Here is a 22,256-nt window from a genome sequence, read left to right as displayed (position 1 = left end):
GAGTTTGTATGATGAATATATACTTGAAAAAGGCAAGTGACATGAAGGAAAGTGTGTCTTTTTGGACTTTGGGTGGTTATATCTGGTAGCCAAAGACCTACACCATTCAGTCAAGGCCTAGAGTAGAGGGGCCACTTGAATGTTACATACCACCAGGAAAGAGTTCCTCCAATATATGAAACAAATATCTAGCCAAACCTCAAGGAAAGATGATATTGAATGCAATCTCTCAGGAAGACTGTATGCAAATGTATTAGGGTGTTAGTGAGCATGAGGTCCTAGTTACAAAGAACTTGTTCCAATGGCTGTGACTCATCTTTTTCTTCATGTGCTTATGGAGATGAGAAGGAAAAAGGTGCAAATAGCTTGCTCTGGTTACCTAGTGCTGCTCTGACAGGAATATACCACAAGTGGGATAGCCTTAAGAAACAGGAGTTTATTCTTACAATTTGGAGGCTTTAAGTCTGAGTTCCAAGTGCCAGAGGCTGGGTGAAAGCCTCTCAGCCTTGGGCTTCAGTTCTGCCTCCAGCTTCCAGCCCACTGGAGCTAGAGGCTTTTCTTTTTTCAGACAGCTGCTGGTTGCTGAGGCTGCCAAGCCCAAGGTTGACAACTAAATAGGCACAGTCCTGATGTTACCAAACCACATGGCAGGTCATTAATTCAAGTCCGTTGTAAGTCCCAAAGTCATCAGAGCATAGCATGCTGCTGAACAATGACACGGCTACATGCAAGATCCAAGCATGCCATAAGATAGAGACCATTCCCAAAGCTGCTTCTTATATATGGGAAGCAGACCACATACCCCAAGCAGTTACTCAGCTGCTTGGGTTGATCCCACCATGGAGTTGATTGCCAGTCTCATCATGGTGAATAACTACAACCAGCTGCCCAGCCACTTAACCAGGCCCAGCCAAGTTGACACAACCATAAGCACCACATAGCCACATAGGTCATCTTTAATATACCAGCATGGGAAGGCCAGACAAGTGGGACAAAAATAGGATCCACAGAGATTAAGCCACTTTAAGCTGTCAGAGTAAGTTTAAGGAGGGTTTCCAAGGCACAGGAAATTTGAAACAAGACAAAGGAAGCTAAGAAGTTTGACAAATACATAGTTCCTGCTGGAGGAAAAGAAAGAAAGCAGGATTTTATTTCACTTTAAGGATATAGAGGGTGAAGAAGGACAATAAAGAATAAGAAGAATGTGAAATAAGTTCGTGTATTATTTAAAAGAATAAGAAGGAGGAGAAGGAGAAGAGGGAGAGGGAAGAAAGAAAAGGTCCCTGAGAATAAGAAGAAAAGAGACGAGCCAAAGCAAAGATTGTGAGTCAAGGAGTAAGAACCAAAAGAAAGAAACCAAAGAGGAGTTGAATGGAAGTTCAGAGGATACCTCAGAAAGTAAATAAATTCCCACAAATCCAGGCTGACTGAACTTAATTGTGAAGGCTAAAGAGGTCAGAACACAAAGCAGTATATACTGTCTTTTCTAGTCATGAGCTAGAGATTGCATGATAGAATTGTGCAAAATATATTTGCAATGACTTATTTATTGGAAATACCTTTTTTCAACAACACAAATGATCGCTATATATGTGGACTTCACCAGATGAAGTATACAGGAATCAGAATGAACACATCTGTGGAAAGAGGTGATGGAGAAGCTCAATATCTTCAGCCAAAATAAGGCCAAGAGCTGACTGTGGAACCAATCACCAGTTGCTCATATGCAAGTTCAAGATGAAGCTGAAGACAATTAAACCAAGTCCACAAGAGCAAAAATATGATCTTGTTTATATACTTCCTGAATTTAGAGACCATCTAAAGAATAGATTTGATGCATTGAACATCAGTGACCAAAAGCCAGAGGAATTGTAGGGTGACACCAGGAACATCATCCACGAAGAAAGCAAAAGGTCATTAAAAAGACAAGAAAGGAAAAAAAAGACCAAAATGGATGTCAGAAGAGCCTCTGAAACTTGCCCTTGAATGGAGAATAGCTAAAGAAAATGGCAGAAATGATAAGATAAAAGAACTGGAGGCAAGATTTCAAAGAGCAGCTCAAGCAGACAAAGCCAATTACTATAATGAAATGTGCACAGACCTGGAGTTAGAAAACCAAAAGGGAAGAATACAGTCAGTATTTTTCAAACTGACAGAACTGAAGAAAAAAATCAAGCTTTGAGTTGCAATATTGAAAGATTCTATAGGCAAAATATTGAATGATGCAGGAAACATCAAAAGAAAATGGAAGGAATACACAGTCACTGTACCAAATAGAATTGGTCCATGTTCATGCATTTCAGGAGTTGGCATATGATCAAGAACCAATGGTATTGAAGGAAGAAGTTGAAGCTGCACTGAAAAAATTGGTGAAGAACAAGGTTCCAGGAATTGATAGAAAACCCAATGAGATATTTCAACAAATGGATGCTGCGCTACAGGCACTCATTTGTCTTTGCCAAGAAATTTAGAAGACAGCTACCTAGGCAACTGACTCAAAGGATCCATATTTGTACCCATTTCAAAGAAATGTGATCTCACAGAATGTGGAAATTATTGAACAATATCATTAAAATCATAAGCAAATAAAATCTTGGTGAAGATAATTAAAAAATGCTTGTGGCAGTATATTGACAGAGAACTTCCAGAAATGCAAGCTGCATTCAGAAGAGGACATGGAATGAGCGCTATTGTTACTGATGTCAGATGGATCTTGGCTGAAAGCAAAGAATACCAGAAAGATGTTTACTTCTGTTTTATTGACTATGCAAAAGTATTTGATTGCGTGGACCATAACAAATTGTGGATAACATTGAGAAGAATAGGAATTCCAGAACACTTCTTTGTGCTCACCAGGAACCTACACATAGACCAGGAGGCTGTTGTTCAAACAGAACAAGGGAATACATCATGGTTTAAAATCAGGAAAGGAGTGTGTCAGGATAGTATTCTTTCACCATACTGCTCAGTCTCTATGCTGAACAAATAATCTGAGAAACTGGACCAAATGAAGAAGAATGTGGCATCAGGACTGGAGGAAGACTCATTAACAACCTGTGATATGCAGATGACACAACTTTGTTTGCTGAAAGTGAGGATGACTTGAAGCACTTACTGATGAAGATTAAGGACTTCAGTCTGAAGTATAGATTACATATCAACATAAAGAAAATGAAAATCCTCACAAGTGGATCAATAAGCAACATCACAATGAATGGAGAAAAGATTGAAGTCATTAAAGATTTCATATTACTTGATTCCACAATCAACACCACTGGAAGTAGCAGTCAGGACATCAGAAAATGTATTGCACTGAGCAAATATGCTTCAAAAGACCTCTTTAAAGTGCTGAAGAGCAAAGATATCTCCTTGAAGATTAAGACAATCCCAACCCAAGTCATGGTATTTTCAATCACCTCATATGCATGTAAGAGCTAGACAATGAACAAGGAAGGCCGAAGAAAAGTTGATACTTCTGAGTTGTGGTGTTGGTGAAGAAAACTGAAAGTATTATAGACTCCCAAAAGAATGAACAGATCTATCCTGGAAGAAGTGCAGCTGGAATTCTCCTTGGAAGCAAGAATGGCCAGACTTTGTCTCACTTAACTTTGATCTTGTTGTCAGAAGGGACAGAAAGAGATCATGCTTGGTAAAGTGGAGAGTCAGCAAATAAGGGAAAAACCCTCAATGAGATGGATTGACACAGTGGCTCAGGTATAGCAAGGATTGTCAGGCTGACACAGGACCAGACAGTGTTTCATTCTGTTGTACATAGGGTTCCTATGAGTTGGAGCCAACTCGATGGCACCTAACAGCAACAGTCATGTGGAGATAATCTTCAGGCAAACCCTAGACTTAAAATGTATCTGCTGGGTTGGTCAAGAGATAGGAAGCACCGCTTTTGTTTCCAGATGACTAAAAATGGTGCAGTCCTTCAGTAGTAAGTGATTTGAAGAACAAACTCTAGATCTCCTTTTTTCACAAAAGCAGGTAATAGACCAGGAGGTGGAGGGAAAACATTATAAGAAAATTACCAGAAAATTAGCATAGGTCAAAGGATAAATATGGTCTGTTTGGATCAGATCAAAGTGATTATAGAAACAATGGGTAGAAAATGAATGACTGAGCTTCTTCATAGTTATGTTTTACTGTTTAAGATAGGGTGTAGTCTGTAAATTAAAGGGCTAAAAATGTATGGTTAATATAATTCCAGCATAGGAAACTTTAAGAATTTTATTTCCCATGGAATTATTTCAGAAGTCAGAAAAGACATGGCCCCAGTTTCAAGGAAAGGTGATAGCCCTAGGACTTTAAGGAAAGTAGGAAGAGACACATAAGTTAAGAGAAGTTATCACTTCTCCAACACTGTTGACTGTGATCAAGCTGTAGAGTAAGGAAAGTTTTGGCAGCCAGAGAGTATTGATTTTTTTTTCCCATAAAACTAAGTCTTCCATGTGTGGTCTGTGCTAGAAAGGTAGTGATTGACTTAATTAATAGTAATCAAGATTTTTAAGAGATAGAAGAAAAACAATTAAGTGTAGTAGTCAATCCCAACCATAAAATATTTCCAGACATTTTACAGTTGAAATAAGTCTGATAGCACAGTTTATTATCTTCATTATTATTATTATTATTTAAGTAAATGAGAAAACTGAGGCTCAATGATCCTGAATTATTCATGTGACTCCACCATTAGTAGTCAAATCAAACTACTGAAAAGATTATTCATAAAGCATTGAGTTTCATTAAGGCAAAGAAAGATTTCATGAAAATAAGGAATATCATAAAAAAAAGTTGGTGGTGTCAAGAAAATGAATGAATTGGATAAATCATGTGTCTTAGTTTCTTAGTGCTGTTGTAATACAAATATCAGGAGAGGGTGTGTTTAAAGAAGATAATTTTATTATCTAACAGGTCTAGAGGCTAGAATTCCAAACTCAGGGCACTCTCTAGGGAAAGGCTTTCTCTCTTTGGCTCTGGGAGAAAAACCTTGTCTCTTTCAGGTTTTGTAGCTCACCAGCCACTCCTTGGAAGGAAGATGGGGCAATCTACTTCTGTAGTGATACTGCCTTGGAAACCCAAGGAGGGGTCGCTATGAGTCGGGTCCGATTCGACGGCACATAACAACAACAACAACAACAACAACAACAACAGTGTTCCTTGGTTCCTTGGTTCCTTGGTAATCTTAAAATATGATTCTGTCTTTCCCAGTTCACACTCACACATCTCTGTGTCTATGCTGCTCCTTATATTACTCAGATGTGATTAGGTTTAGGGCACACCCTACGCTGATATGGCCTCCTTCACATAATGCAGAAAACTCTATTTCTAAACAGGACTACATTCATAGGTATAGGGATTAGCATTCTCTCACTTTTTGTTTTTGTGGGGACAAGGGTATACATAATTCAATCCATAGCATGGTGGTTTCTCCTTTCAAAATACATGTAAGTATGCAGTGCCTGCTAGACCTAATACATATATTATCATGTTATTTATCAGTTTAATGATAAATAATCAAACAATGAGCTAAGGAAAATGTGCAATGAGGAAGGATATGAAAGAGGGCTTCTCACAGAGCCTCTTGACTAATGAGGAACTACAATTGAATGCTAAGAGAAGTAGCATGTGATGATGGTAGAGTGTAAGGGAAAGGCACACAGGTTTAGATACCTAGAAAACATCAGATCAGCAATAGGCGACATAAAAGAGACCATGGCAAATATGATGAAGATGAGACTGGAGAAATTGGATTAAGAACTCATTAAATAATGAAACAGAGGAATAAAGAGAACTGACTGATAACAAACCTAAGGGCATGCATTTAAAGGATGATGAGGGAAACAGACAGTGGGCATTATTACCATGGGGGAGATTTGCATCTAATGTTAGAAGACAGTATGAGGTTTGTGAAAACAGATCTGCTTCTAATTTTTCAGTGTATTCATTACATATGGTTTGGGCTACTAGAGTTTATCATCCTATTGATACATAACTTTTTATTAATGACCTCATTGAGTAGCAGAGCCAAGGTGTCTGAAAAAGAGCTCATTATTTATTGCTAGAAGGAAGAAGAGCTAGACTTTTCAATATAGAATCATTTTACGGTTGGAATCCAATGCCATTTGGTATTTTTGCATTTCAGTGGGTAAGAAAGAATAAGAAAACTACATCTATAAGCATGTTTTAAATGGCATATACTGGAAGGTTACTAGGAAGGAAATTTTTCTTTAAAGAGAACTTTTTCTGAAATGAAAAGTCATAATCTGAGAAGAGATAAAGAAGATAAAATGATAGGCTAAAGACCTAACACTTTGAAATAAAAAATAAGGTATACTTTTGAGACTAGATATTTACAAAAAGAGAAAAGAAACAATCAGATCTTGTTGAAAAGGAAAGAAGAATGTAAAAGTAAATAAAGATGCAGATAACTTTTGATATAAAGATTTTGGTACCGGAAATATGGAAGGGTAAAAGTTCACTCAGAAGAGAAATGATATGGAAATAAGAGAGTGTAAGGAAATAGACTGAAAAGATGATTGTAAGTAATTTCATGGAGGGAAAATGTTAGCTCATTGGAAATGGGAAAGATCTGTAACAGACCATACCAAAATATCTTATTTGGAAAGAAAGCAAAAAGAAAAAAATAAATAATAAGCCTACAAAACCAAAACACCAATCCCATAGCCATGGAGTCAATTCTGACTCACTGTGATGGTATAGGACAGATTAGAACTTCCAGATAGGGTTTCCAAGACTGTGAATCTCTATGGTTGCAGACTGCCACATCTTTCTCCCATGGAGTAGCTGATGGGTTTGAACCACTGACCTTTGGTTAGCAGCCAAGGGCTTAAAATTTTGTCCCCTTTTAAAGGCTACAGTAAGATATAAAAGTGCCTTGAATCACTGTATATAAAATTAAGGTATTAGTATTATGCAATATTTAGTTAAGGAGTTCTGATGGTGTTGTGGTTTAGGTATTTGGCTGCTACCCAAAAGGTCAGTGGTTCAAACCCACTGACTTCTCTGCTGAAGAAAGGATGGGGCAGTCTCCTTCCTTAAAGATTTACAGCCTTAGAAACCTAATGAGGGTTTCCCTGAGTTGGAATTGACAAGATGGCAGTGAGTTAGACTATGCATAACAAAGAACAATTGATCAGGGATTTAAGAGGAAGATCAGGTAACCTGAAATAAAAATTAGCTTTGACTATCAGTTGCTGATACCTGATCAAGAGCTCGGTTCCCTCTGAAAAATTGCAGTTAAATGACTGTAATGTTTCCTTGCTTCCTACTGTTCTCTTGGTGACCAGCTGTCGTGGGCTTGAAATAAAGAAATTTGAGCTTAGATAAGGCTTTATGAGAAAACAGGTGGGAGAAAAATTGCCATTGTCTAGCCCAGAAGCAGCCAACTTTTTTCAGAAATGGAATGCAAACTTGCTGACTGACCTTGGTTCTTCAGGTCAGTGGTGAGGGATGGGGCCCTAGAAACCTGGTAGTTGTCTGTCCTGCTCTTTAATCTAAAAAGTGTCCTCACTTTCACAGATTCTCTTACATTGACTTTCTTTTGGACCTTTTTTTTTTTTTTTTCAAATGTAAACATTCTTGGAAGAAGTTAAACTCATCTGACCTTCATGTCTCAGGGTGTGTACATCAAATAATCAGACTGCTTTCCCTAGTGCTGAAGCTGAGAGTGGTTGCTCTAAGTGGACCTGAAAATTTTTCCCAGGAATATGAAGTAGAAAGTGGCACCAACAAATATGGGACATTTGAAGAGAGGGCAGAACTTAGCCCAGTGGACACAGGTAGGACATGGAGGGAGATTTCACCAGAAAATGAGAGAAGCACAAAGAAAAAGAAGGGGAGCAAATAAGACCTTACTTCTCTTTGCAATTAAGCCAGGACTCCAATGGTGTTAATATCTCCATTACTAGTTGCCACCTAATCACCTCCAACTCATGGGTACCCCATGTACAACAGAATGAAACATTGCCTGCTCTCTCACCATCTTCAAGATCTTTGATATGCTCAAGTCCATTGTTGCAACTTTGTGTCAATCCATCACACTGAGGTTTACCTCATTTTCGCTGACCCTCTACCAAACAGGATGTCCTTTTCTATAGATTGGTCTTTCCTGATGATGTGTCCAAAGTAAACAAGATTAAGTCTCATCATCCTCACTTCTAAGGAATATTCTGGTTGCATTTCTTCTATGGCTGATTTGCTCATTTTTCTGGCAGTCCAAGGTAAATCAATAAAGTTAATTTATTATTAATAAATTAATAAAGTCCAAGATAAATTTAAAATGTCTTCTCCAATATCATAATTTGAAGGCATCAATTTTTCTTCTGTCTTCCTTTTTGATTGTTCAGCTTTCACATGCATAAGAGGTGATTGAAAAGATTACCTTAGTCATCAAAGTGACACTGTTGTTTTTTTAAAAGTTTGAAGAGGTCCTTTGAAGCAGATTTGCCCAACACAATATATCTGTTAGTTTTCTGTACTGTAGTGGGTTGTGTGTTGCTATGATATGCTGAAATTTCAAATACCAACCAGGTCACCCATGGTGGATAGGTTTCAGTGGAGATTCCAAACTAAGAAAGATTAAGAGGAAAAGCTTCATTATTTATTTCTGAAAATTAACCAATGAAGACCTTATGGATAACAACTCCAGGTTTACTAAAAATTGACCTTTGGAGAGAATTTGAGCACATGACCATAATTTGCTGATTTGTAGTCCACAGAGCTACTTGAAAGCTCTCTTAGGAATAAACAAAATTAGCACCAATTAGAACTGTAGCCTAATCACGAACCACCCAGACAGATCTAATGAAGAACATTACCTTATTTTATTATTCAAACACACCTAAAATATCAGACTGAAAGCATTGTTAAGTAAAAAGCACTCACAACAAAATATGTATCTTCCATTTATTGGGAGCTGTGATGGTGTAGTGGTGAAAGTATTAGGCTGCTAACCAAAAGGCTGGAGCCTTGAACCCACCAGCTGCTCCATGGGAGAAAGATGAGGCATTCTGCTTCTATAAAGATTTATAGCCTTGGCAACTTTATGGGGCAGTTCTACTCTGCTCTATAGGGCTGTTGTGAGTTGGAATCGATTCTATTGACAGCAGTGGTTTTTATATTATTATTTACTGAATTTTGATAGTAAAGCTAGAGGAGGACACATTGTTAAGCATATGACATTTAAAAGAATACAACCAACAGTTGAAAATTAAACTTAAAAAATTAGGATTATATAAAGCTTGAACCATACTAACATTTCTAACTCCACAATGAATCTATATATGAGAAGCAATTTCTATTTTCAGTTTTATTTCCTCCTGACAGAACTAAAATCTATTATCTTATTATACTGTGTATAAATTGCATTGCTTCCTAATTCCAGAATTCATTGTTATTCAAACTTTAAAGGGAAAGCCTGCCATTCCAATATTCCACTATGTGACAAACACGTTTATAATTCACTTCTCCATGATTTTCATACATAAAATTGAGCCCCCAACAGCAAATCTGTACCCACAGTAATAAAAGTATTTCAAGGACTACAAATTCTACAATAACAATGATTCTTTTCCAGCATATTTGTAGTTTGGCTTTTTAAATTTCTACTACCGGTGGCATAGTGCTTAAGGGACTTGACTGCTAACCAGAAGGCTGGCAGTTCAAACCACCAGCCATTCCTCGGAAGGAAGGTTGGGCAACCTACTTCCGGAGTGATACTGCCTTGGAACCCAAGGAGGGAGTCACTATGAGTCAGGTCCGACTTGACAGCAATGAGTTTGCTTTGGTTTTGGTACTTTTCAGTTATTACTGGATAAAAAGAGGAGAACAGGAAAAGTGTTCAATTCTACAGAGTCCCTGGGTGGTGTAAATGGTTAACACGTTCAGCTGCTAATGACAAGGTTGGAGGTTTGAGTTCACACAAATGTGCCTCAGAAGAAAGGCCTCATAAGGTGATCTCCTTCCAAAAAGTCAGCTACTGAAACTCTGTGGAATGCAGCTTGACTGATATGCATGTGGTTGCTGTGAGTTGGGGCCAACTCGATGGCAACTGTTTTGCTTTGTTTTTTTTAATTTTATTTCTACACCAAAGCTTGCATTCAATTGGATCTCAGCAATTATTTTCATCATATTTTACTATGCTTGAGAATAATAAACTTCTCTTACCTGATTCTACAGAGGTACGCACAAAGTTCTGAGGTTTCTAGAAAATGTTGCAGTAAGAAATTGCTTTCCTTTATTATTATTCAGCATGGAGGATACTTGTTAACCACAACACATCCATCAGAATTTAGCTTTTAAGAAGTGAAAGCATTTACTTCTACTATCTCTTGACAATTTGGTTGTGTCTGACAAGATAGCCATGACATTGTCACAAAAACAAATTGAAATACAAGACTTAAACTTGAAAAACCTTTAAAGATGTTATATTGGAATGTTACTTTTCCACCTGAAGCTGACAGATTCCACTTCACAGAAATGCAATTAAACATTTCTTACAAGATACTTCTATGTCTTAGTTGTAAAAGCCCAGTTCACTGATGTTTCCCATTAGTGCTTCTTCTGGCAAAGAAAACTTTGATGCAGACTATAATGGAGTCACCAGCTAGAGAAAGACATTTTCAAGAGAAAAACCTAAATGATAAAGTGAAAAAATTACCAGTCAAGTATTATTAGAATCTGGCTTTCAGACCTGATTCACACACACACATTACCTGTGACTGATGCACGTCTTAAGCTAGGAACCTTGGCACTAATGACATTTTGGGTGTGAAAATTCTTTGGAGGCAGTGCTGTGCACTGTAGTATGTTTAGCAACATCCCTAGTATCTACCCTCTAGACCTTTCCCTCCTCCCAACCCACTTTGTGACAACTAAAAATGTCTACAGACATTGCCAAATGACCCTGGGGGACAAAATCATCTCTTACAAATTACCATCTTAAGCATTAGTTTTCTCATCTGTAAAATGGAACTAATGAGAGTGGAGATCTTCAGTTGGTTTACAGTGAGATGATACATTTGAAAGCATAATCTGTTATATAAGATTTTATTGTATGGACACATTTATTTATTTACAGATTGATTTCAAGATATCTTTCTGGGTAACAGGTGATTCAGCAGGTCTTGGGGGCAGAGAACATTGAGGATATTTAGGGAAAGTCTATCGTATTTATGAAATTTATAGACATATCAATGTTTTAAAGCTCTGTACAACTAGCTAAAATAAGAATTCACGTGCTGAATGGAAATTTGATTCAAATTACCTACCACTGAAGTTTAGCATAACATTAAGGTTCTTGGAAAATTAGAAGAAGAATAATACTTCTAGGAATATCCATTCTCTGGGAGCCTATTAAGGAGATCTGGTGGTATAGTGGTTAAAGCATTTGGCTACTAACCAAAAGATCGCTGGTTAGAACCCACCTGCCACTCCATGGAAGAAAGATGAAGGAATCTGCTTCCATAAAGATTTATAGCCTTGGAAATGCAATGGGGTCACTATGAGTTGGAAACGACTTGATGGCAAAGGGGTTGTGTTTTTTGAGGGAGCCTATTAGTCTCTGGTGATTAATTTTCCTTCAAAGTTACTAATCTGGATAATTTCTATACTGTATATATGGTCTTGGAAGCAAAGAGCTGTTGGTGAAGCTGGAGATCTCTGGATATTCTTCTAGAGAGACCTCTAAGAAGACTTAGGAGTTTTGAGTAGTGCAAACAGTACAAAAGTTCAGCTGCTAACCTAAAAGTTGGAGTTTTGAGTCCACCCAGAGGTGCACTCAGAGTCCACCTCAGAAGAAAGTCTGGAGAACCACTTCCAAAAAATATCAAACATTGAAAACTCTATGGATCACATGTGATACATGGGGTCACATGAGTCACAACTGAGATTCCATGGCAACTGGTTTTAAGAAGAGTTAAGATGTGCAGGAGGTATAGCTTTGGAAGAGACATCTTAGAGGAAAGATGGCTGAAATGTTCAAATCAAGAGCAAACCCTATTATTTGAAGCAGCTACATGGATTAAAAAAAAAAAAAAAAAACTATAGCCATCAAGCCGATTGTGACTCATAGTGACCCCTATTGGGTTCCCAAGGCAGTAAATCTTTACGGAAGCAGACTGGTTCATCTTTCTTCTATGGAACAGCTGGTTGGTTTGGACCACCAACCTTTTGGTTAGCAGCCAAATGCCTTAACCATTCTACCACCAGAGCTCCTTAGCTACATGGATAGTAACGTTGAAAAGAAATCTGAGGCCAAAACCAAGCACAGCAGAAATGAGTGTCATGTAGAGGTAGAAATGGAAAATTCTTGTTCTAGAGGAAACTTAAGGGTATCCTGACTTTAGGTCTTTATACATTTTATTGGGATCTGTAACTTCTAGCAGTATTATGAAGTCTTAGAAGTGAGAAAGTTTTCCTAGAGAGCTGATGTAGTCATTAATGTTTAAAATAATATGAACAAAAATATCTATGTGTAAGAAGAGGTACTTGGTACTCAATTCTATTCTTTTATTTTTTCTCCCACACAAAAGACTAAGGTTGCAGAACAAAATTGTTAGACATGCTTGCTTTGGTGCATAAGCCCCTTTTACATAATATCAAGTAAATGCTTATAAAAGAAACAGAAACACAAATAAATTAGTTAAGAGAGAAGATGACAAGAATTTAAAATGAATTTTGTCATTGCTAGTGATGATTCAAATAGCAAAAACAGGGCTGCAGCACTGGAGAATTGAAGGAATGGAGTGATGAAATGAATTGGAAAAAAAGGCAACCTGAAGTTGAGGTATATTTGATTCTGTTAAATGGAATATTAATAAATAAATAAATTGGAGCAATGGCAAAATATCTAGAAATGTTAAAGAGTTTTTTTCCCTTTATTTTCTTCCTGATGCATTGATGTTCTTAAGAAATGCATGCATTCCAGGCTATAGCATCTATGGTAAGTGCACACTTGTAAGGCATATTTTTAAATAACTTTAGTTTCTTCCTACCAACAACATTGGGAAAAAAAAAAGGAATATTGTTTTTGAGTTCTAGAGTGTCTAGTTCTTTAAATTTTGGAAGATATAAGAAACTTCCTTGAGATGGGAGACATTTTCTTCTTGGGTTTGAACCTGTAAGAAAATGCTGTTGACAGACTAATTGTAAATGTTTTATATACTTTGTGCATATGTGCTTCTCTCTAAACCAATTTAATTCTCATTAATGCTAATCTTGTTAAAGCCCACTCTGAGAGGAAAGGAATACTCTTAATAAACTATTGATTTATTTGAGCAATTTAAATGGGGGATGGGAAGGAACACACAGGAGAAGAAGATTAACTATCATTTTACCCAAATTGATATTTCTTATAATATTATAAAAATATTAATGAACATTAGGTTATAACCAGCATGAGTAGGGAGTGGGGAAAAAACATAAGTGACAAAGCGAGAGTTCTCTATCCATGAAAAAGAAAGTAGTATAAATGAATTGTTAATTGATATTTCTTGATATCTTCAAGGTCAGAAACAGATACAAAGAAAGGCAGATGTTCTTTCTTTAAAAAGACATAAAGGAAAATGAGGCTTACACTCCTAAGTGCTTACTGATACTGGTTTTTCTTTTTTAAAAAATGACAGTCATATCAACAAATGGGTAAATTATGCTCTTACCACATCCTGTCCTGTTCCTAGTAGGGCTGTCTATCTTGTTCCCAATACAAGAATTTCATAATTTCTCTCAAGTTCAGTCAAGCTGAGACCTCCATATCACAGTGTATTTTAATTTTCTAAGATTGGACCTTAAAAGTTATTGTGCCCAGATCAGAGTGGTTTCCTTGAGCACAATCTCTACTGAGTAATGAGACTGGAACTTACAAAACAGTAGAAACCCTCTCTGTCATGTCTTACTTAGATCATTTTAAAACCAAGCAACCAGTTCTAAAGAAGATGCCTTTATTTCCCGTTCTCACCAGAAAGAGTGGCATGAAATAAGGAACAAGTGGAAGATGGGATTTTGCCAGAGACCACTATCTGTCTTTAAGATAAATCATTTAACCCGACTGTGACTCAATTTTCTTATATGTAAAATGGGGATAATAATACCTATTTTCGTAAGCCACATAAGAATAAAAAAAGATGGATTTGAAATTATTGTGAAAACTGTGAAATGAGATACAAACATACAGTACAGTGTCATTGTGTGGGAAATGGTTTAGGAAAGGGGCACAGGAAAAAAAATAAAGGGGGAAACCCATAAGGATAGATAGGTATCAATTTTATAAGGGACTTAAAAAAGAGAGAGAGAAATTTATCCTCAGGATTTTTTAAAACTTTTAATCCTTATCCTTTATGATTGTGTGTATAAAAGGTAAAATAAACACTGTGAATTGAAGGCATTTAGATGAGTGAAATTTTCATTTTTTTATCCAAATATTTGGTGTTGGTTATACATTAAGATGGGGGCATGGGTGAGAGCAATCTCTTAACGTTCATCAGAAAAAAAAAGAAATACTGAAACAAATATTCTCAGCACAAATATTAAACCTCCTCTTCTCTACGAACTCGTAAAAAAATATATTATATTTCAATACTTTTCTTTTTAAATTATATTGTTATCCATCCCAGCCAAAGTCGTGCCCAGTCATCTGGTAGAACTTGAGGTTGAAGGGCCTGTAGAAGTCCCGCAGTCTCTGCACCACCTCTTGGTCGATCTCAGGGTGGGTCCTGCCCTTGGTCTTGCCCAGGCAGTGGGGTTTGCTGCTGCCCTCGGCCTTCTTGAGGCAGGGGAAGCCCTTGGTCTTGTTGAAGTAGAAGTGCTTGTCAGTGATGATCCTCTTCAGGCCCAGGAAGTCCTGCACGCGCCCCAGTTCGCCTGCGGGGTCTCGGATAAGCCGCTCCCCACTCACGAAGAGCATCTGGCGCAGGGGAAAGTGCAGCAGCCAGTGCTCCAGGTGCTTGGCATAGAGGCCGATCTGGATGGCGCTCCACGACGTGTCGATGAGGCCAGTCGTCTGGTTTCTGAACGTCAGGCTTTCGAAGGTGGGGATGTCAGGCCGCTTGGAGAGCGTCTGAGTGTAGTCTGAGATGGCTCTGGTCACAGGATCACGCACCACCACGATGAGCTTGGTGTTCTTGGACATTGCGGAGATCCGTGCCGGCGCCTCCCGCGTGACAAAGTAACTGGGTGTCTTCTCCATAGTGATCTGCCCGTCCAGGGTTCTTGGCATCAGGTCCCTGAGAAAAGGAAAAAGGCATGTTAGAGACTGATCAATGAGTGACATTCCCTGATTTGCATAGTTGTTGTTGGGAGCTGCCATTGAATCAGCCTCCCCCTTAACTCATTGCCACTCCATACACAGCCATGGAAATGCTGCCTGGTCCTGAGGATGCCATATGTATATTATATATGTGTATATAATCACATCTATAGATATAGATATAAATATAGATATAGATAGATATGGATATGGATATAGATGGTTTTATATTAATATATAATCCAATTCATAGTGATCCCTCCTTGGGTTTCTGAGGCGGTATCATGATGGAAGTAGATTGCCAAATCCCATATCTGGGAACCCTGGTAACGTAATGCCTAAGTCATTTGACTGCCAACCAGAAGGCTGGCAGTTCAAATCCACCAGCCACTCCTTGGAAGGAAGGTTGGGCAATCTACTCCCATACAGGTACCACCTCGGAAACCCAAGGAGGGGTTGAATCCACTCAAGGGCAGTGAGTTTGGCTTTATATAGATACAGATGATATAGATAGATGTAGATAAAGAAGATATAGATTATATAGTTATAGAATAGATATATATGTATCAATAATGAGGTATTACTTTCTAATTCCAAGCTTTATAAGAAAGAGATGTTGCTAATATTAATATTAGATTATTTCTTCTTGAAACATATTGCAAGAACTATAAGCATTCTGTCCTTTGACTCATTGATAAGAAGAAAAAACATTTATAAATATCTTTATGTTGGATTCACTTTTATTCCTGGTGTAAACTCCACTTCATGATGGCATTATAGTCTTTAAATAAAGCCTTATCCTTGAGATTGGAATTATAACTGCAACTTCTCTCTTGGTGATTTCTAGAAAAATACTAACTGCCAAAATTGGCAGAAGACAAGGTAACATGTTACACTAGACTAATAACCATAGATGAAACATGGAAGATATTTGAAGCCCCTTCTTTCCTTCCTACCCTCACCCTCAAAAGTGCCAGTATAAAATAGCTTTGTAGGTAGCACCCATCAAATTTTGAAGGAATGGAAATATTATTTTGTTACCTAAACTTCTCTAGGACATAGAAAAATATGAAACATTTTTCAATTCATTTTATTTGTGGAATAATTCATATTTTAACAATGTGGAACAAAATTCAAAATCATTGGGAGAAAAAAAAAAGGGGGGGTTACCAGGTTTGCTGGTCAATAGAGCCTGGTGGAACCACCGAGACTATGGCCCGTAGCTGCCCTTCAGGTCTGGAATCAAACCCACACCTGTGGTTTCCAGCCAAATAAAAGACAGGCACATGAGTTGAACATTTACCTGAGGTAGACACACTCCTTGGAGACAACAAGCATGGGAGAAAGAAGGGCTGCTTATGCACAGGGAGACAGCTCAGGGGGCAGGAGCCCATGGAGGGATGGACACTGGGAAGGGGTAACTATGGGGAGGAAGTGGGAGGGGAGCTGCTGCATTGTGGTAAACTGTGGTCAATGTCACGAGACAAAGTGTATGTGAACTGCTGTATAGAAAGTGAATCTGCTCTGTAAATCTTCACACAAAACACAATTAAAATAAAAAAGTGCCCATAGATGATGTAAAAAATATGTAAATTTTGAGGACAAATAGCAAAATCATGATACATGGAGAAAAGATTGAAGTTGTCAAGGATTTCATTTTATTTGGAGCCACAATCAATACCCATGGAAGCAGCAGTAAAGAAAGCAAATGACATATTGTTTTCAGTAAATCTGCTGCAAAAGACCTCTTTAAAATGTCAAAGAGCAAAGACGTCACTTTGAAGACTGAAGTGTGCCTGATGCCAACCATAGTATGCATGCAAAAGGTGGACAATGAATAAGGAAGACTGAAGAAGAATTTATGCTTTTGAATTATGGTGTTGGCAAAGAATATTAAATATACCATGGACTTCCAAAAGAACAAACAAATCTGTCTTGGAAGAAGTACAGCCAGAATGCATCTTAGAAGGAAAGATGACAAGACTTTGTCTCTCATACTTTGGTCATGTTGTCAGGATGAACCAGTCTCTGGAAAAGGATACCATGCTTGGACTAGTAAATGGTCAGCAAAAGAGAGGAAGATCCACAATGAGATCGACTGACACATTGGCTGCAACTATGAGCTCAACCATAGGCATGATTGTGAGGATGGTGCAGGACTGGCAGTGTCTCACTCTGTTGTACATAGCATTGCTATGAGTCTGAACTGACTTGATGACACCACCAACAACATATCTTGATATGATTTAGTACTGTGCAAGAGAACCTGGAAACCTCCTTCTCTTCCTGAGTGAGAAACATACTGTCATTCTACACTGTAAAAGAGCTTTAGTATGAGATGGGCAAGCCAATATCCATTCCAGTGTTAAGGAAAGTTTGCAGAAATACCAGGCAGAGTGTAGGGGCACAAAGATATACACAATGAGAAGTAGATGCAGTCCGCCCGGGGAAAGGGAGTAGTGAATGAGAACTTAGATTGGAATATTGGAGGGGTGGGTAGGTTTTACAAAAAAAAAAAAAAAAAGGCCTTAACTTCTATACTCTACCACCTGTATGCCTGTTTGTCTTATTGTCGTGGCTTCTGGGTTACTGTGGTGCTGCAAACTATGCAACCAGTATTTCAAATACCAGTAGGCCTACCCATAGGACACAAGTTTCATCAGAGCTTCCAGACTAATATGAACTAGGAATAGAGGCCTGGAGTTCTACTTCTGAAAATTAGCCAATGAAAACCTTATAAATCACAACAGTCTGATTAATGTTGGAAAATGAACACCATAAGTCGGAAAGGACTACACACTAATGAATTCAGACATGCCAGTGATCATAAAGATGATGCAGGACTGGGCAACATTTTCTTTTATTATACATAAAGGTGCTGTGAGCTGAAGCTGACTTGAAAGCAACTAACAACACCTTCTAGGTTAAGTAATGTAACTATTTTAATTTTTCCTCTAAGTTACAATAATAATAATAATAATAATTGGAAACATTTGTAGTAGGTATGGAGATGGGGAAATGAGCAGATATGAGAATTAGCAGGAAAAATTAGAGAAGTTTATTTGTTCCCTCCTGAACCAAAGAAGGATAAGGAGGAATTTCACAGGTATTTTAAGGACTATCACAATGAGGTAGTGGCACACATTAGTTCCTCCTCTGTAAAGAACTCAATGAAAGGACAAGGGCTTCAATTACATGAATAGAATTTAGTTAAAGGAGTCTCTTTGGATTTATGAACAATTAAATATTAGAACAAAGTATTTAAGGAGGCTGTTTATTTTTTCCCCTCTTGCCAGTCCAATGGGGAATACAGTAATATACAAGATTTTGTGGAGAAGATATGAATTTAGAAAACCAGGGTCTGTGGCCTGTTAGAGTCACCACTATGAGCTACTCATTTAACCTCTCTAATCTCAGTTTCCATCACCTGTCTGTCCATTTGTTACACTGTGGTGGCGTCCATGTTGCTAGGAAGCTATGTCACCAGTATTACAAATAATAGCAGTACCACTCATGGAGATAGATTTTAGTGGAGGTTTCACAATAAGGTAGATAGGAAGAAGGGCTTAGTGATTTACTTCCAAAAATCAGCCAAAGACAACTGTATGGACCACAACAGAATATTGTCTGATATATTGTTGTTGTTGTTGTTATGTGCTGTCGAGTCAGAGAGTCAGACCCCTCCTTGGGTTTCCGAGGCAGTATCACTACGGAAGTAGATTGCCCAACCTTCCTTTCTAGGAGTGGCTGGTGGGTTTGAGCCACCAGCCTTCTGGTTAGCAGTCAAGTGCCCTAGGCACTATGCTACCAGAGCTCCTATTTTCTGATGCAGGGCTGGAAGAGGAGCCCCCCTAGGTTGGAAGATACTCAAACTGCATAGTGACCACAAACAACTAAGTCAAGCATACCAATGGTCATGAAGGTGATATGGGACTATCAACTTTTTCTTCTGTTCTACATGAGGTCACCATGGTTGGAGCTGACTTGATGGCAACTAACAACAAAAATCTCAGTTAATTTATCTCACCAGAATAATAAAGCCAAGGCTCAGGAAATTTGAGCCATAAATGAAGTGTCAGTGTGATCATTAAGATGGGAAACACACCAAGCACTGTTCTGAAACAAATGACACTTGGTGTTCTGAATACTCAACTAGCAGGAAAACCTCATTTGATCCACATACCAAGGATACAGAGAAAAACAGAAATAGGTCTCTCTGCCATATTCCTGGGCTAGCCTTACATCTGTTCAGGACATTCAGATGGTGAGAATGTCTCAGCTCTACTCTCAGAGCCATGAGCTAAGCAAAGCCAAGTTCTTTGGAAGGACAGAGCCTGCCTTGCTATTGTGTTTGAGAGATGAGCTCAGTTTTGAAGAGGGATACATTTCTTCTTATGGCGTGTGGTTGTGCCGAGAGGGAAACTGCTTGCATCTGATTCATGACATTTTGCTACTCTGTCATCCTGGGGATTTCATTTTGTCCTGATCAGTCACACTAGGATAAGCCTCTGTTTGTGAGACTAGAGTGGTTTGAGCAGCTGTCAGTCTATGGTGTGGGAAATGCTGTTGCCAAGGCAGAACCATGAGAGACCTGCTTAATAGTTTACTCTTTTCTACTCACTCCCTAAATCAAGTGAGTAATTTATAGTAAGAGGACTAAAAGAATCCAGAGGGCTTTCCCACTACACATGGCTGACAGGACAGACTTGCCTCCATGGCTGTGCCCTTCTGAGAATCTGAGAGGAAAGACTTCCTTCAAATAAAGTCACCACTGTCTGAATACTCCTGTACCCACTACCACTTCCATGATTGACACCACCACCAGGGGGCCTTCAATGACATTCAATCACACATGTTCACTGTGTGTCTAATATGTGAATGAGAGTATAAAAAAGGATGATACCTTCCTACCTGATTAGCTTCTTATCAATTTGGGTCATTTTTCCTTGTGTTTCCACTGTTCTCATATTGTCTTCTCGATACCTCAACCTCTCACCACAACTTCTACTTGCCCTCTCTGGAAATTACCTATTCTCATTTTATTTTTAATAAGTGGCACTTGGTCAACTGGTTATTCAAGTGGAAAAATAAATAAATAAATATTGACCTTTATCTCTGGCTGGTAGATTCGAATGGTAAAACATTAAAGCTTTTGGAAGAAAAGGGCATTATCTTAATGATTTTAGGAAAGGCAAAGATTTCCTAAAACCTTGAAGAAGTAGTTGTAAAGAAAAAAATGATGAATTGCACTATATTAAAAATAAGAACTACTGTTCATCAAATGATCCCATTAAGAGAGTAAAAAAGCGAACTTCAGAATGAAAGATGATATTGAAAACACATATAATCTGACAAAATATTTATATTCAGAATATACAAAGAGCTTCTTTAAATCAATAACTAAAGCAAAGTTGAGTGGTGGTAGAAGATGGATCTTGCTTAAGTAGAGAATACCAGTGTTTCATTGACTATACAAAGTCTTTTGACTATATGGATCATAACAAATTATGGAGAACATTATGAAGAGTGAGAATTCCAGACCACTTAACTGTGCTCATGCAGAAGCTGTACATAGACTGAGAGGCAGTCATTCAAACAGAAAAAGGGAAGAGTGCATGGTTTAAAATCAGAAAAAGTGTGTGTCAGAGTTTAGCCTTCCCCCATATTTATGAGAAACCGGACTATATGAAGAAGAATGTGGCATCAGGGTTGGAGGAAGACTCACTAACAACCTGTGATATGCAGATGACACAACTTTGCTTGCTGCAAGTGAAGATGATTTGGATTACACTTCAAAATAAAGAAAACAAGAATCCTTACAACTGGACCAATAAGTAACATCTTGATCAATGGAGAAAATATCAATGTTGTCAAAGATTTCATTTTACCTGGATTCACAATCCACACCCATAGAAGCAGAAGCCAAGAAATCAAACAACATATTGAATTTGGCAGATGTGCTGCAAAAGACTTTTTTAAAAGTGTTAAAGAGCAACAATATCACTTTCATGACTAAGGTCAGCTTGACCCAAGCCATGGTATTTTCAATCACCTAATATGAATGTGAAAGCTGGACAATGATTAAGGAATACTAAAGAAGAATTGATGCATTTTAACTATGGTGTTGGTGAAGAACACTGAATACACCATGGACTACCAGAACTTTGTAGAGGATAAACAAAAAAGAGGAAGACCCTCAACAAAATAGACATAGTGGTGGTGATGATGGGCTCAAACATGGCAATGATGATGAAAATGGCACAGAATTGGGCAGTGTTTTCTTCTGTTGTAGCTAGGGTCACTATGAGTTGGAATAGACTCAATGGCACCTAACAACAGTCAGAAGAATGAATAAATCTGTCTTGGAAGAAGTACACCTGAAATGCTTCTTAAGCAAGGATGGTGAGACTTCATCTCTTGTACTTTGGTCATGTTATCAAGAAGGAGCAGTCCCTAAAGAAGGACAGGATTCTTGGTAAAATTGAAGGTGAGGAAAAGAGAGGAGGACTCTCAGCAAGATAGATTGACAGTGGTTACAACAACGGACTCAAACATAGAAATGACTGTGAGGATGGTGCAGGACTGGGCAGTGTTTTGTTCTGTTGTACATAGAGTTACTATGAAACAAAACTAAATTGATGGCACCTAATAAGAGCAAAGCATAAAAGAAAAATGGGCAAAATACTTGAATAAGCACTGGTGCAAAAGATAGTATACAAATGGTCAATAGATAAGGGAGCTCAAATTAATTAGTTATTGGGAAAATGCAAATTAAAACATAATGCCATACTATTACACACCCACCCTAATGGCTAGAATAAAAAAGCAAATTCTAACTGTGGGCAAGGATTAGGAATAACTGACACTCTGCTGATTGGAGTGTAAATTGGTACAACTTCAGAGAAATTTCTGGCCATATTCAGCAAAGCAAAACATGTCCATACAATATAACCCAGCATTCTATTCCCTGGTTTACATTTTTTTTTTTTTT

The 22,256-nt window shown here is 38.0% G+C and overlaps 1 protein-coding gene across 1 annotated transcript in view; it reads right to left on the bottom strand.

Annotated features, from left to right (window-relative positions):
* Positions 1 to 14,620: 14,620 nt before the first annotated feature.
* The window catches only part of LOC103201006 (heparan sulfate glucosamine 3-O-sulfotransferase 3A1), a 166,353-nt gene continuing 158,717 nt past the window's right edge, over positions 14,621 to 22,256 (bottom strand). The window contains exon 2 of the mRNA XM_007945591.1: positions 14,621 to 15,242. Within this exon, the coding sequence (XP_007943782.1) occupies positions 14,621 to 15,242 (622 nt within the window). The remainder of the gene's footprint in view (positions 15,243 to 22,256) is intronic.

Source organism: Orycteropus afer, unplaced genomic scaffold, assembly GCF_000298275.1.
Source record: "Orycteropus afer afer isolate SDZICR_OR568_19922 unplaced genomic scaffold, OryAfe1.0 scaffold00139, whole genome shotgun sequence".
NCBI classification, from domain to species: Eukaryota; Metazoa; Chordata; class Mammalia; order Tubulidentata; family Orycteropodidae; genus Orycteropus; species Orycteropus afer.
Note: the sequence above shows the minus strand (reverse complement) of the source record. Positions and strands in the feature narration are given on the sequence as shown.